Raw genomic sequence first — 10,726 nt, forward strand, 5'->3', positions numbered from 1 at the left:
GGGGGTGCAGCGCCCCTGCACGCATTCAGTTTCTCCCAGGAGAGCCACTGGGACAACAGGGGTTGTGCCACTCCCAGGAGAGTTTGTCCTGGGAGAGCAAATGTCCCTTCCGTCTTGTGCCTGTCCAGGGATGGGCCGCAAGCGGGCGGCACCGGAGGCGGGTGACCGGGAGCTGGAGCTGCGCTGGGAGTGGCAGGATGCTGCGGGCACTTGGCATTGGTACTCCCCGGAGCAGAGCAGGGTGCTCACGCAGGCGGCCAGGTCAGTGCCGGGGAGGGGGCGGGCGGTGCCCCCCGGGCAGGTGGCTCTGACCTGGGCTTGTGCCTCTTGCAGGGCCAGGAAGCCCAGCGTGGATGTTGGGGCCTGCGTGGACCTGAGAAGGATGGTGCAACAGGACACACAGACGGGGCAGGACAGACCCGTGGCAGCTGCTGTCCGGGACCAGGACTCGTGTGAGCGATTTGGGGGCTCCTGACCATGCTGGATATTGGGGTCCCGGCCTCCCATTCCCAGGGCACTGGTGCACTTGCCTGGCAGGGGAAATACCCTGATGGAGGCAATACGATGAAAATGGCAGGGTGTAATGGAGGGGGCACCCTTGTCTGCTTGCGGGCAGGACTCCCTACGAGAGCCTCGTAGTTAGCGTCGCACTGGCCAGATCCAGCGGGAGGATCTCAGCTACACGCCGACTTTATGGAAATGGGGGACTCCTCCCTAGCTTGCTCTTGCAGCCGTACAGCTCGGGGCAAGCAAACTCGGGGGCATTCGAGCCCCAAGCCTCCAGGCTTGTACCTGAACGTAGGATGCCCCCCAGAAGATCTGGAAATATCTGAAGCCCCAGGCTGAAAAATTTGGGGTGGAGGATACTTGCCGGTAGTATGGTTTTTGAAGGATGTAGAGCTGATCTGGCTAGTTTGACCGGATACATGAGAAATTTTAGTAAAATTAAAAAAGGTTGGTGTGGGGAAGCACCCTCTGTTGGCATCTTGCGCACCTGAGTCCTGCTTCTTGTCTGGGTCTTCCTCCCCCTGGGACTACAGGCTGCAGAGCCGCCGCGGGTGAAAACCTGCTGCACGCCTGGGTCCTATTCCCACCCCTGTCTCCCTTGGGAGCAGGGAGCCCCCTGGCCATGCAGGGATCACTGAGTGATGGCGCATGTCTCCTGTGTGTCTCAGACTTCATCTGGCAGTGGCAGGGCGATGAGGAGGGGGACTGGCTCCCCTACCCTGCTGATACCTGCTTAGCTCTGGAGCGGGTGCGACGTGGGGAGGGGGAGCCAACCTTGCAGATGACTGTTGGCCGGACCCGCTACGCGCTGGACACAGCCCAGATGACCCAGACCAACTTGAGAACCAGGTATCAACGCAAGATGGACCGCAGGGAGTCAGGTATGAGGGGAGGCCGGACCCCAATTATTCAGTGATTAAACCTAGAGAAGCAGGGCTGGTCACCTAGTACTGTCCCCCAGAACAGTGGGATCATCCCTATCCAAACCATCCTAAACAAATCCACTGTCTAACCCACGGGTCTGCAGAGCCATGTCATCTGGCCTGCGGGTCTCCTCATGGGTCCAGGAATTTGGCAGTGGGGGAGAAGTGGCGATTTACCACTGCCACTGCTGTCCCAGAGCCAAATTTCCAAGCTTCATGTGGCTGGATTGGCCTTGCCAGGGCTGGCCTCACATGGAGGGATTGAGCTGAGGTCTATCCAGCTGCATGGGTGGGCCATTCCTTCATGCGTTCATCTGCTTCTGCACAGCTGTGTTGGGCCTCAGCCCCGTGCAGTGGCATCAGCCCTGGCTGGGCCATTTCTGCACTGCTGGATTGGGCCCTGGATGGGGCAGCATCACACACTGGATTGAGTTGGCAGACTGGATCAGGCTTGTGGACGAGCCCGGCACCACTAGCCGGCCCACAGGCTGAAAAGTTTTGGTGCTGCTGCAAAACTACAGTCAACCCTGACGCAGGCACAGGACATGAACACCCCACCTGCCATAGGTAAAGCAGGTGGGCAATGACAGCCAATGTCCTGCTGCTACGAGGGTTGCTAAAACACATTTGAGAGATCCCAGGAAAAGCCATGCCCCCTTCCCCTTTCTACAGTGGAAGGCAAACGCCCCAAGCTCTGGAGGGGGCATGGGGTCTAGTGGTTAGAGAGACAGGCTGAGAGCTGGAGAAGTTCCAGACTACAATGATTCTTCCAGGGCCCAGCCCAGTTGGGCAGGTCTGGTCTAGCTGGTTTCAGGAGTCCTGGGCAAGATCATCTGTAGTGCTGAGAGGAAATTCACTGCAGATTCAGTGCTGCCCAGGTAGCTGGAGTCCTCTGAGACAGGAGGGTGCAAGTCTCCAAAGTGTCAGGATGACCACTGCCCAGCAGTGCCATGCAAGCACTAGGTGTCTTCACTGGGCTGGGACAGCTCAGGGTGTCTGGCACTGAGATGCAGCCACTTCTAGGAGGGGCACCATCCCCTCCACTCTCTAATGCATGCTCTGTGCCCTCTCTCCATAGATGCAGTGGTTGATAGTAAGGAATCTCAAGCGAGCTACACTCCCAGCTCCACAGCCCTCCAAGAGGCTCAAGCACTGAAGAGGTCCCGCGGTGGGGGGTCCATCCCAGACCCAGTGGCTAAAGAAGTTGATGGGGGAGAGGTCAAAGGTGAGAGCTTCAGTCCATCAGGACCATCTGGTCTGACTTCCCAAAAGGCAGAAAATCCTCCCCAGTTCCCTGCCAGACTTGGCTTTGACTTGTTATGGCATTCTCTGTTAGGTAAAGGAGAGTCTTGAGTACAGAAACCCTCACAGTACTCACATTTTTTTTTTTTTTTTTTGGTAAACCAAACAGACCTACTGCTGGTTGTCTCTTGCGGTCAGGCATTTCCTGCAGTCTTTTTGAATCAGTTTTGCATGATTCTTATCTGTATTGCTTCCAATTTTCGTACCTCATTTTAAATGTGTGCAAGAAGCCAGTAGTGTGGACAGAGATGGAATCCTCTCCCTCATCCGGGTTGCTCTGTCTGCTTTCAAAGATCAGCATGGTCTTGGCTGTAGACAATCACACTGTGCTGGGAACTCGTACTGGGTTTTTGCGTGCTCTTAGCCCACACCTTTCTCAGAGCCATTGCTTTCCCCCTCCAGTATCCGTGTGCTTGGCTGCTAAAAGCCTGACTATGTCAGATCTTTGCCTTTTTTAATACAGCAAAGCATCCGAAAGCTTGTCTACCTTTATCCGAACTACATAGTTGGTCCAGTAAAACAGTTCACCCTAAAAATCCTTGCCACTCGCATGATGTCACATAACATCACTCTTAGACTATTGCATAAAAACACGGACCACCTTCCCAGCAATACCCACCTAGCCACCATGGGCGTTACCAGCTTATATACCAACATGCCTCACCAGGATGGCATCCAAGCCTGCCTTACCTATCTACAAGAGCAAGACTACAACTCGGAGTACAGAGCTAAAGGTATTATCGAACTTGCACACACACTTCATCCTCATACATAGCAACTTCACTTTCGGTAATCAACACTTCTTCCAGACCATGGGCAGAGCTCACACCTATTGTCTCCCTTACCCTCTGATCCTCGCTGCCACATATTTGCATTTTCACAGACCTGCCTTTTGCATATTGGCTTCTATTCCATCCAGGAGAATGCACACCACCAGCAGGCTCTTACTATGACTGAAGAAGAGTGTGCCCCATAAGCTTGCAAAAAATTTTTTTCCAACTATTTAGTTGGTCTAATAAAAGATACTGCATTTACCCAGAGAACCTTGACTGCATAAAAAATGTATTTTGGTAGTTTGGCCCTAGCTCATCAGGTGATCCCAGCCACTCTGTCCAGTGGTCTAATCCTCATAAACCATTCCTTGGGCCAGCTGAAAACTCTCTTGACCAGTGATTCTGCATTTCCTTTTGGATCACCCGTGGAAATACCAAATACAGTTGTTTCTAGCCCTGGTCTGCATGGAACCCCATTAAGAAACACGCCTGTTTGATGACTCTCTGTCACAGGCCAGCTGGGCACTGTGAGTATATCAATTTAGTTGCAGACTGACTGAGCAGTGCAACTTTATTAGCTACTGGGCTTTTTGGTTCGGGATTGAGGAGGTGATGTTGGGAAGAAAAGCAATGACAAGTTTCACTTAAAAAAGAATAAATTTTACTTATAACAACAAAAAATATAGTTTGCACATATGACAGTTAGTAAAAAGGTTAAGCTAATAAACAGACAATATAACAATACAGATTAAAATTAACAGTGATGATAAAACAGATAAAGAAATTAACCAAGAGTTCTCACTTGATCAGCAACTTATCGATAGTTTCTCAGCTAGAAGATACACATCAGGTTGATTTAACGAAGTTAGACGTGTCTGAATGGGGCTGTCGGAGGGGGAACTGGAGGAAGGTCCTTCAGTCAGGATCTGGTTTTCGCTCTCAGATCCATGGGGGTATGGGACAGGAATGACCCTTCTGTTCCATCTTTCCCTGAGGGTTACTTAATGTGCGTGGGGGTTTTTTTATATCCTATATATGCTAATTTTTTGGTTATATAGCCATTCATAGTGTTACTTCGTAGCTGTTATCCTATGGGGTTAAAAGGTGTTAAAAATCATTACAATAAATTACTGCCTAAGCTTGGGTTTACCCAATAAGCAGATCATACCACATCACTTTGGGGTCTGAGGTTAACATGTCCCCACCTAAGTTCAACCCACTATGTTAATTATGCCTTGTGATTACATTTGTTAATTTTTTACTGACTCTAAGCAAAATTTTACAAATCAGCTACACCTGCAGTTATAATTTTCAGTTCTGCTTCTTAAAGTTCATGCTGTCTGAAGATTAGTATAAAAAGCTATATATATAATTTCTCCAGACAGACAGGAAACTACTCCATAAGCTACCGTTTCAGATACCTTCAAAAAGCAGATTTCTTTTTGTTTTTAACTCTTCTAGTTTTGGCCATCACAATTCTCCACCGACTGCTAGTTTCTGTGGTCTGTCAATGGATTTTATGGATACGCTATACCACTGATTTTTTTTTTTAAATTGCAGCCCTGCATGCTACCTAATCAAATTACTTCCCAAGGTCTAGTATATTCATAGGAGACATTGTAATCAATAAAAGTAGAAATCTTGTCAAAGAATGAAATCGAGACAGTTGGACAGGCCTTATTTTCCATGAAACCATGCTGACTGGCAACAAACTCTGTTCCTGCACTTTACCTCTTTATCATTTGAGTCCTATATGAGCTTTCTCTTTATTTGCTTTGATATTAAACTAAGCCGCACATAGTTATCCAGGCACAGCCTTATCACTGTCTTAAGGATTCCAAGGTGCATTAAAAACGAACATCAGGAGAGCACCCCTTGGCCAGTTGTTTTAGACCTCTTGGGTGCAAGTTATAGAGGCTTGCTGATTTAACTGTGTGTACCTTTACTAAATGCCGTCCAACATCTTTCTTAGTAACTAATGGGTTGAAAGTACTTCATCCTTTTTGTGTTGCATGCATAGGTCACCTGTTTCTTTCTAGGTACCAAACAAGTATTTATGAAACACTTCTGCCTGTTCTGTATCGTTATTTAAAATGCTGCTGTCTGCACTTAGCGATGGGCCTATGGGGTTTGCTGTGGTGTTTCTGACTCTAATCTGTGGAGACATACCAGGAATCCTGAGCCTTGCAGCCCTTATTCTATTTCTGTCTCCCTTAGAGGCCGTTAAGACCCTAGTAGTGAAGGGGAAAGCACCAGTGGATCCCGAGTGCTCTGCTAAGCTTGGGAAGGTAACATGATCCACCCCTGAGCCAGCCAGTCCCCCCACCCAGGGTTTGGATCAGGGTCACCACCCCATAGAAGAGAAAGACCCTTGGGACCTGATGGGAGATGACACCCCCAGAAGAAGACTCAGGGCTGAATTAACCCTTTAGTGGGCCTTAGGCAAACAAACTCTTAGGCCCTGGGCTGGTCGAGACCCCCCCCCCCCATCACCCTACCCCAGTGCTGCCACCCATGAGGAGTAGGGCTGGATGCCGCTGCAGCCATGGTGGCAAGGCCAGCAGAGAGGAGGGGAAAGGAAGGGAGGCGGATGGGGCCATTCATGCCGCCGCCGCAGAGAGAAAGACTGGGGCCCCTAGGCATGTGCCAAGTTTGCCTATGTGTTAATCTGGCTCTGGGAAGACCCATGTCTTATCTTGTATTCCCAGCCATTTCCCTACCCTGGGACTGAGAAGAACCTGGTTCTCCCTAGAGGATAAAGGCCCCTACCCTGCCCACCCAAACCATTTCCCGCCCCCATCCCCCCTTTGTGCTATGTCTGTTTGCAGAATAGACTCTCTCTTGTCTCTCAGGCTCATGTGTACTGTGAGGGGGACGACGTCTATGATGTGATGCTGAACCAGGTGAGTTCAGCAGTGCATTTCTGCTCTTCAGTGACTGTTTCTGCTATGGCCCCTCAGCATGGGGTGCTGGTAACTGTCTCTCTCCTCCCCACGGACACAGACGAATCTCCAGTTCAACAACAACAAGTTCTACATCATCCAGCTCCTGGAGGATGATGGGCAGCGGAGCTACAGTGTCTGGATGCGGTGGGGGCGCGGTGAGCTGGGGCGCCTGGGCTAGGGTGGGGGGTGGAAGCGTGTGGAGCTGGCTGGCTTTGGTCTCTCAAGGGTGGAGTGTGGGCACTGGGAGGACGGGAATGTTATTTGGGAGCACAGTCCCACTCCCCATGACCAGGTCTCTTCTGTCTCTGCAGTGGGGCGTCCAGGCCAGCACACACTGGTATCCTGCGCTGGGGATCTTGACAAAGCCAAGGAAGTCTTCACCAAGAAGTGAGTGTCTGCTTACACTGCCCTGGGTGCATCCTTTTCCTCCTACCTAGACTTGCCAGAACTGCCATCAGACCTTCCTGTCTGTCTCCAGGTTTCTGGATAAGACGAAGAACAGCTGGCCCAGTCGGGGCAGCTTCCAGAAGGTGCCAGGCAAATACGACCTGCTGCATATGGACTACCAGGCCCACGGTCCAGTGAGTCTCTCAGAACCCCAGTGACCCACCACCCCTTCCCATACAGTCTTCTGCACATGGACTCCCAGCCCCACTGCCCAGCAAGTACCACCTCAGGTCCCCCCCCACCATGCATAGCGTGCTGCATGAGGACTGCCCAGCCCCATCTGTCGTGGCATTTTCCCCAGGTCTCTCCCACCAGCACCCCTATCCCATGACCCTGGGGCTGTGGGGGGCACTTTGACCCTGCTGGTGAGGGAGTCTACCAGCCTCTTTCCAGATCTGGCACCAACTAGGGTAGGGTTTTATTTAGGCCTGTAGGTAGGAGACCTGTGCCCTTCCATGACCTCTGCTTCCCTGTGCTCCCCAGGATAAGGAAAGCCGCCCTGAGAAGGTAATGTCCCAACCCAAACCAGCCTCCCGACTTGACCCCCGCGTGCAGGCACTGGTGGAGCTCATCTGTAACATCCAGACCATGGAGGAGATGGTGATTGAGATGAAGTATGACACTAGGAAGGCCCCATTGGGTGAGAACCCCTCCCACCTCTCAACCAAATCTCCGCGCTTCACCCTGCAACATATACCCACCTCTTCCTCTCTCCTCCCTATGGGGAGTTGGCTGGTTTCTAGGCTCCCCCTGAGTTGTAACCTTTATAGCCCCTCCCAGAGCATGGATGGGCCCTGCTGGGGGGTTCTGTGCGGTACCAAATAAGAAAATAGGGGAGGGGAGAGGGTGTTGGAGGGCACAGGAGTGAATACTGTTTGCGCACAAGTGTTTCACAAGTGCCTGTGAGAGCACGTCGGGGGGATCCCAGGGAGTCTTCCGATGCCTTGGAGTGGGCGGGGGAGGCTTCTGGAGGTTTTGTGTATGGTTGCATGCCCAAATATTTGTTTTCTTCAAGAGGCCTGTCAGGCAAAGGGGTTGCTGGAGGGCACGGGTGGTCGTCTGGTGGCTCTGACCTACCCTCTCCCCACCCTACCCTCAGGGAAGTTGACAGCAGAGCAGATCCGGGCTGGGTACCGCTCGCTGCAGAAGGTGGAGGCGTGTCTGCAAGAGGGAAGCGCTGGCCGGGCCCTGCTGGACGCCTGCAACGAATTCTACACCCGAATCCCGCACGACTTTGGGTCAGGCCCCCCGCACAGACCCCCACCCCACAGACTGGCTCTATCCCCTGGCCTCTCTGCCAGCCCTGTGGGGTGGGGGGAGTATCCTGGCAGCACTGGGGTCTCCTTTCTCCTTGCCAGGTTCAAGGCCCCCTCCTCTTTTCTTTCTTGCTCTCTTGGTGAGTGTTATGGCTCTTGCCCCGGGGTCCCCACAAATGAGTTTCAAGGCCTTCCTCCCCCCCACCCTGGATCTATGCTGTGTTTTCCTCCTTGCTCTATTTTCTACCCCCGTGGCTTTGTCCAGGGCAGGAAGTGATAAGCTGTGTATGTGATGCACCCCCTTCCCCAGCTTGCTCACTCTTGGTGTCCTGCCCCTGCAGGCTCCGAACGCCCCCAATGATCCGGACGAAGCAGGAGCTGCAGGAAAAGATGCAGCTGCTGGAGGTAAGGAGGCTGTTGGGGGAGCTGACAGGTGCGCGCACGCGTATGTGTGTGTGTGTTTGTGTGCACATGAGAGAGAGATGCCTTCTAATCTTGTCTCTTCCCCCACCCCAGGCCCTGGGCGAGATTGAAATTGCTATCAAACTAGTGTGCTCAGAGAGGCAGGACCATGAGCACCCACTGGACCAGCACTACCACCAACTGGGCTGCGAGTTGTGTGCCCTGGACAGGGACACCCATGATTTCCAGGTGGGGAGGTCAGGCTGGGGAGAGGGCACCTGGGCTGCGGGTCCCTGGGTCAGGGGTGAGCAGCTTGGGCTCTGTGGCTCACTGCCCATCCCCTTTTGTGCCTTTTACCAGGTGCTGGAGCAGTACCTGCTGACCACCCATGCACCCACCCACCGCGACTACTCCATGGAGCTGCTGGAGGCCTTTGCCCTGCGCCGCCCGTCTGAGGAGACGACTTTCCGCACTGACCTTCCCAACAGGTCAGGGGGTGCTGCTGGGTGCAGGGGAGGGGTCCCTGGTATCCCAGCCTGTTGGGCGGGGAGGTAAAATAGGGCTCACCCCTTCTATTGCTTTCTACCCCCTGGCAGGGTGTTGCTGTGGCATGGCTCCCGGCTGGGCAACTGGATGGGCATCCTGAGCCAGGGGCTGCGAATCGCACCCCCAGAGGCTCCTATGACTGGCTACATGGTGAGTGATACCCCACCTGCTCCGACCAGCCCACCCTGCCTCCTGCCTCTGGGGTCAGATCCCCTGAGCCCCATTGACCCTCAGCCTCTCACCCTCCAGTGTCTCATTCTCTAGTCCTTCCTTCCCCTTTCCTTTTTTGATCTGTGGAGCCCTCAGTCCTGGTGTCCCTGCCTTGGACCCTGCTCCAGTTCTGGTTTCCCCCCATCCATATGTTCTTCTAGAGCCCCCAGTATCAGTATCCCCACTGCCCTGCGTTTCTCACTGCACCCAGCCCTGGTCTCTCTCTGTCTCATCTTCCCTCAGTTCGGGAGAGGCATCTACTTTGCTGACATGTCCTCCAAGAGTGCCAACTACTGCTTTGCTTCCCGTCAGAAGGATGTGGGGCTCCTGCTGCTGTCAGAGGTGAGAACTGGGCAACAATGAGCTGATGTTTCAGCCTCAAAGACAGGGAGTGGTTCACAGGGTCTGTGCCTGGGCAGTGAAGCTCTCCTCTGCTTCAGAGCCAGCTGTATTGCAGGGAGCAATCCTAGCTCTGGGGGAGACTGTGTCACAGCTTGGGACTCCCAGGTGCTATCCCAGCTCTGGGAGGGGAGAAGAGGCCAGTGCAGTAGAGCAGGAGGGAACTGGGATCTTCCTGCTTCCTATCTCAGCTCCGGGAGGGGAAGGAGCTGGAAGCCAGGACACCCAGCTTCCATCCTTGGCTCTGAAGGGAGGTTGGTCTCCATTGCGCTCTCCTGTCACAGGTGGCCTTGGGTGAGTGCAATGAGCTGTTGGAGGCTAATGCTGATGCCCAGAAGCTCTTGAACGGGAAACACAGCACCAAGGGGATGGGGAAGATGGCTCCTGCTAACCTCACCAAGCTGTGAGTATCCCCTGCTTGAGGAACAAAGCTGCTCCTCCTGACCCCCATCTGCCAAGGAGAGTGTGGGGGGCAGGGGTGCCGTGGTCATGGCTGGATAAATTCCCTGCTTTTGTCACGGCAAGGGGAGAGGAAGTTGCATCCAGAAGCTGCTCTGAGATCGTGGACTCCATGGGGCGGAGACAGTTTGTCTGGCTGCCGGTCCGGGGGCTGTTCCACCCTAGGCTTGGGGGACTTGTGTCCAAGGCTGGAGGTCCCAGGAGTGACTCTTTTATCCACAGGGTGTTACTTTCCTTCCATCTCCTATATTTTATACTTGTGAATGTCATGCCATTTTCTCTAGTCCTCCACATCATCCAAGTCTCTGACTTTTGATATCCTGATCCTCCTCTGCATTGACAATGCCTCCTACCTCTGTCCTCAGTAGGTTTCATCAACACAATCCCACCTTGTTTTCATTAATAACCTTGGCCAAATCACACTGGTTCCAAGTCCGGTGCTTGAGGAGCTCTACTAATAACTTGTCCCATTCCAGCGAGCCCCTTTTCAGTCTTCATCATCATCATCATCACCACCACTCCCCTCCACCACAATGTCCAACTTATCAGTTGCTAAA

At 53.0% G+C, this 10,726-nt stretch overlaps 1 protein-coding gene across 3 annotated transcripts in view; it reads left to right on the plus strand.

The window, feature by feature from the left end:
* The window catches only part of PARP2 (poly(ADP-ribose) polymerase 2), a 22,333-nt gene that overhangs the window by 4,350 nt on the left and 7,257 nt on the right, over window positions 1-10,726 (plus strand). For 2 of the 3 annotated variants that reach the window (XM_019513225.1, XM_019513224.1), the window contains exons 2-18: window positions 129-261; window positions 334-452; window positions 1,176-1,388; window positions 2,509-2,655; window positions 5,723-5,793; window positions 6,358-6,408; window positions 6,509-6,605; window positions 6,762-6,837; window positions 6,929-7,031; window positions 7,381-7,537; window positions 7,997-8,135; window positions 8,495-8,558; window positions 8,670-8,804; window positions 8,916-9,043; window positions 9,152-9,251; window positions 9,555-9,653; window positions 9,995-10,113. In XM_019513225.1, the coding sequence (XP_019368770.1) occupies window positions 131-261; window positions 334-452; window positions 1,176-1,388; window positions 2,509-2,655; window positions 5,723-5,793; window positions 6,358-6,408; window positions 6,509-6,605; window positions 6,762-6,837; window positions 6,929-7,031; window positions 7,381-7,537; window positions 7,997-8,135; window positions 8,495-8,558; window positions 8,670-8,804; window positions 8,916-9,043; window positions 9,152-9,251; window positions 9,555-9,653; window positions 9,995-10,113 (1,949 nt within the window). In that variant the 5' untranslated portion in view covers window positions 129-130. Of the gene's footprint in view, window positions 1-64; window positions 262-333; window positions 453-1,175; window positions 1,389-2,508; window positions 2,656-5,722; window positions 5,794-6,357; window positions 6,409-6,508; window positions 6,606-6,761; window positions 6,838-6,928; window positions 7,032-7,380; window positions 7,538-7,996; window positions 8,136-8,494; window positions 8,559-8,669; window positions 8,805-8,915; window positions 9,044-9,151; window positions 9,252-9,554; window positions 9,654-9,994; window positions 10,114-10,726 lie in introns of those variants that run through there. The other variant, XM_019513223.1, reaches the window with a different exon arrangement.

Source organism: Gavialis gangeticus, unplaced genomic scaffold (assembly GCF_001723915.1).
Source record: "Gavialis gangeticus isolate Ggan-Ray unplaced genomic scaffold, GavGan_comp1, whole genome shotgun sequence".
NCBI classification, from domain to species: Eukaryota; Metazoa; Chordata; order Crocodylia; family Gavialidae; genus Gavialis; species Gavialis gangeticus.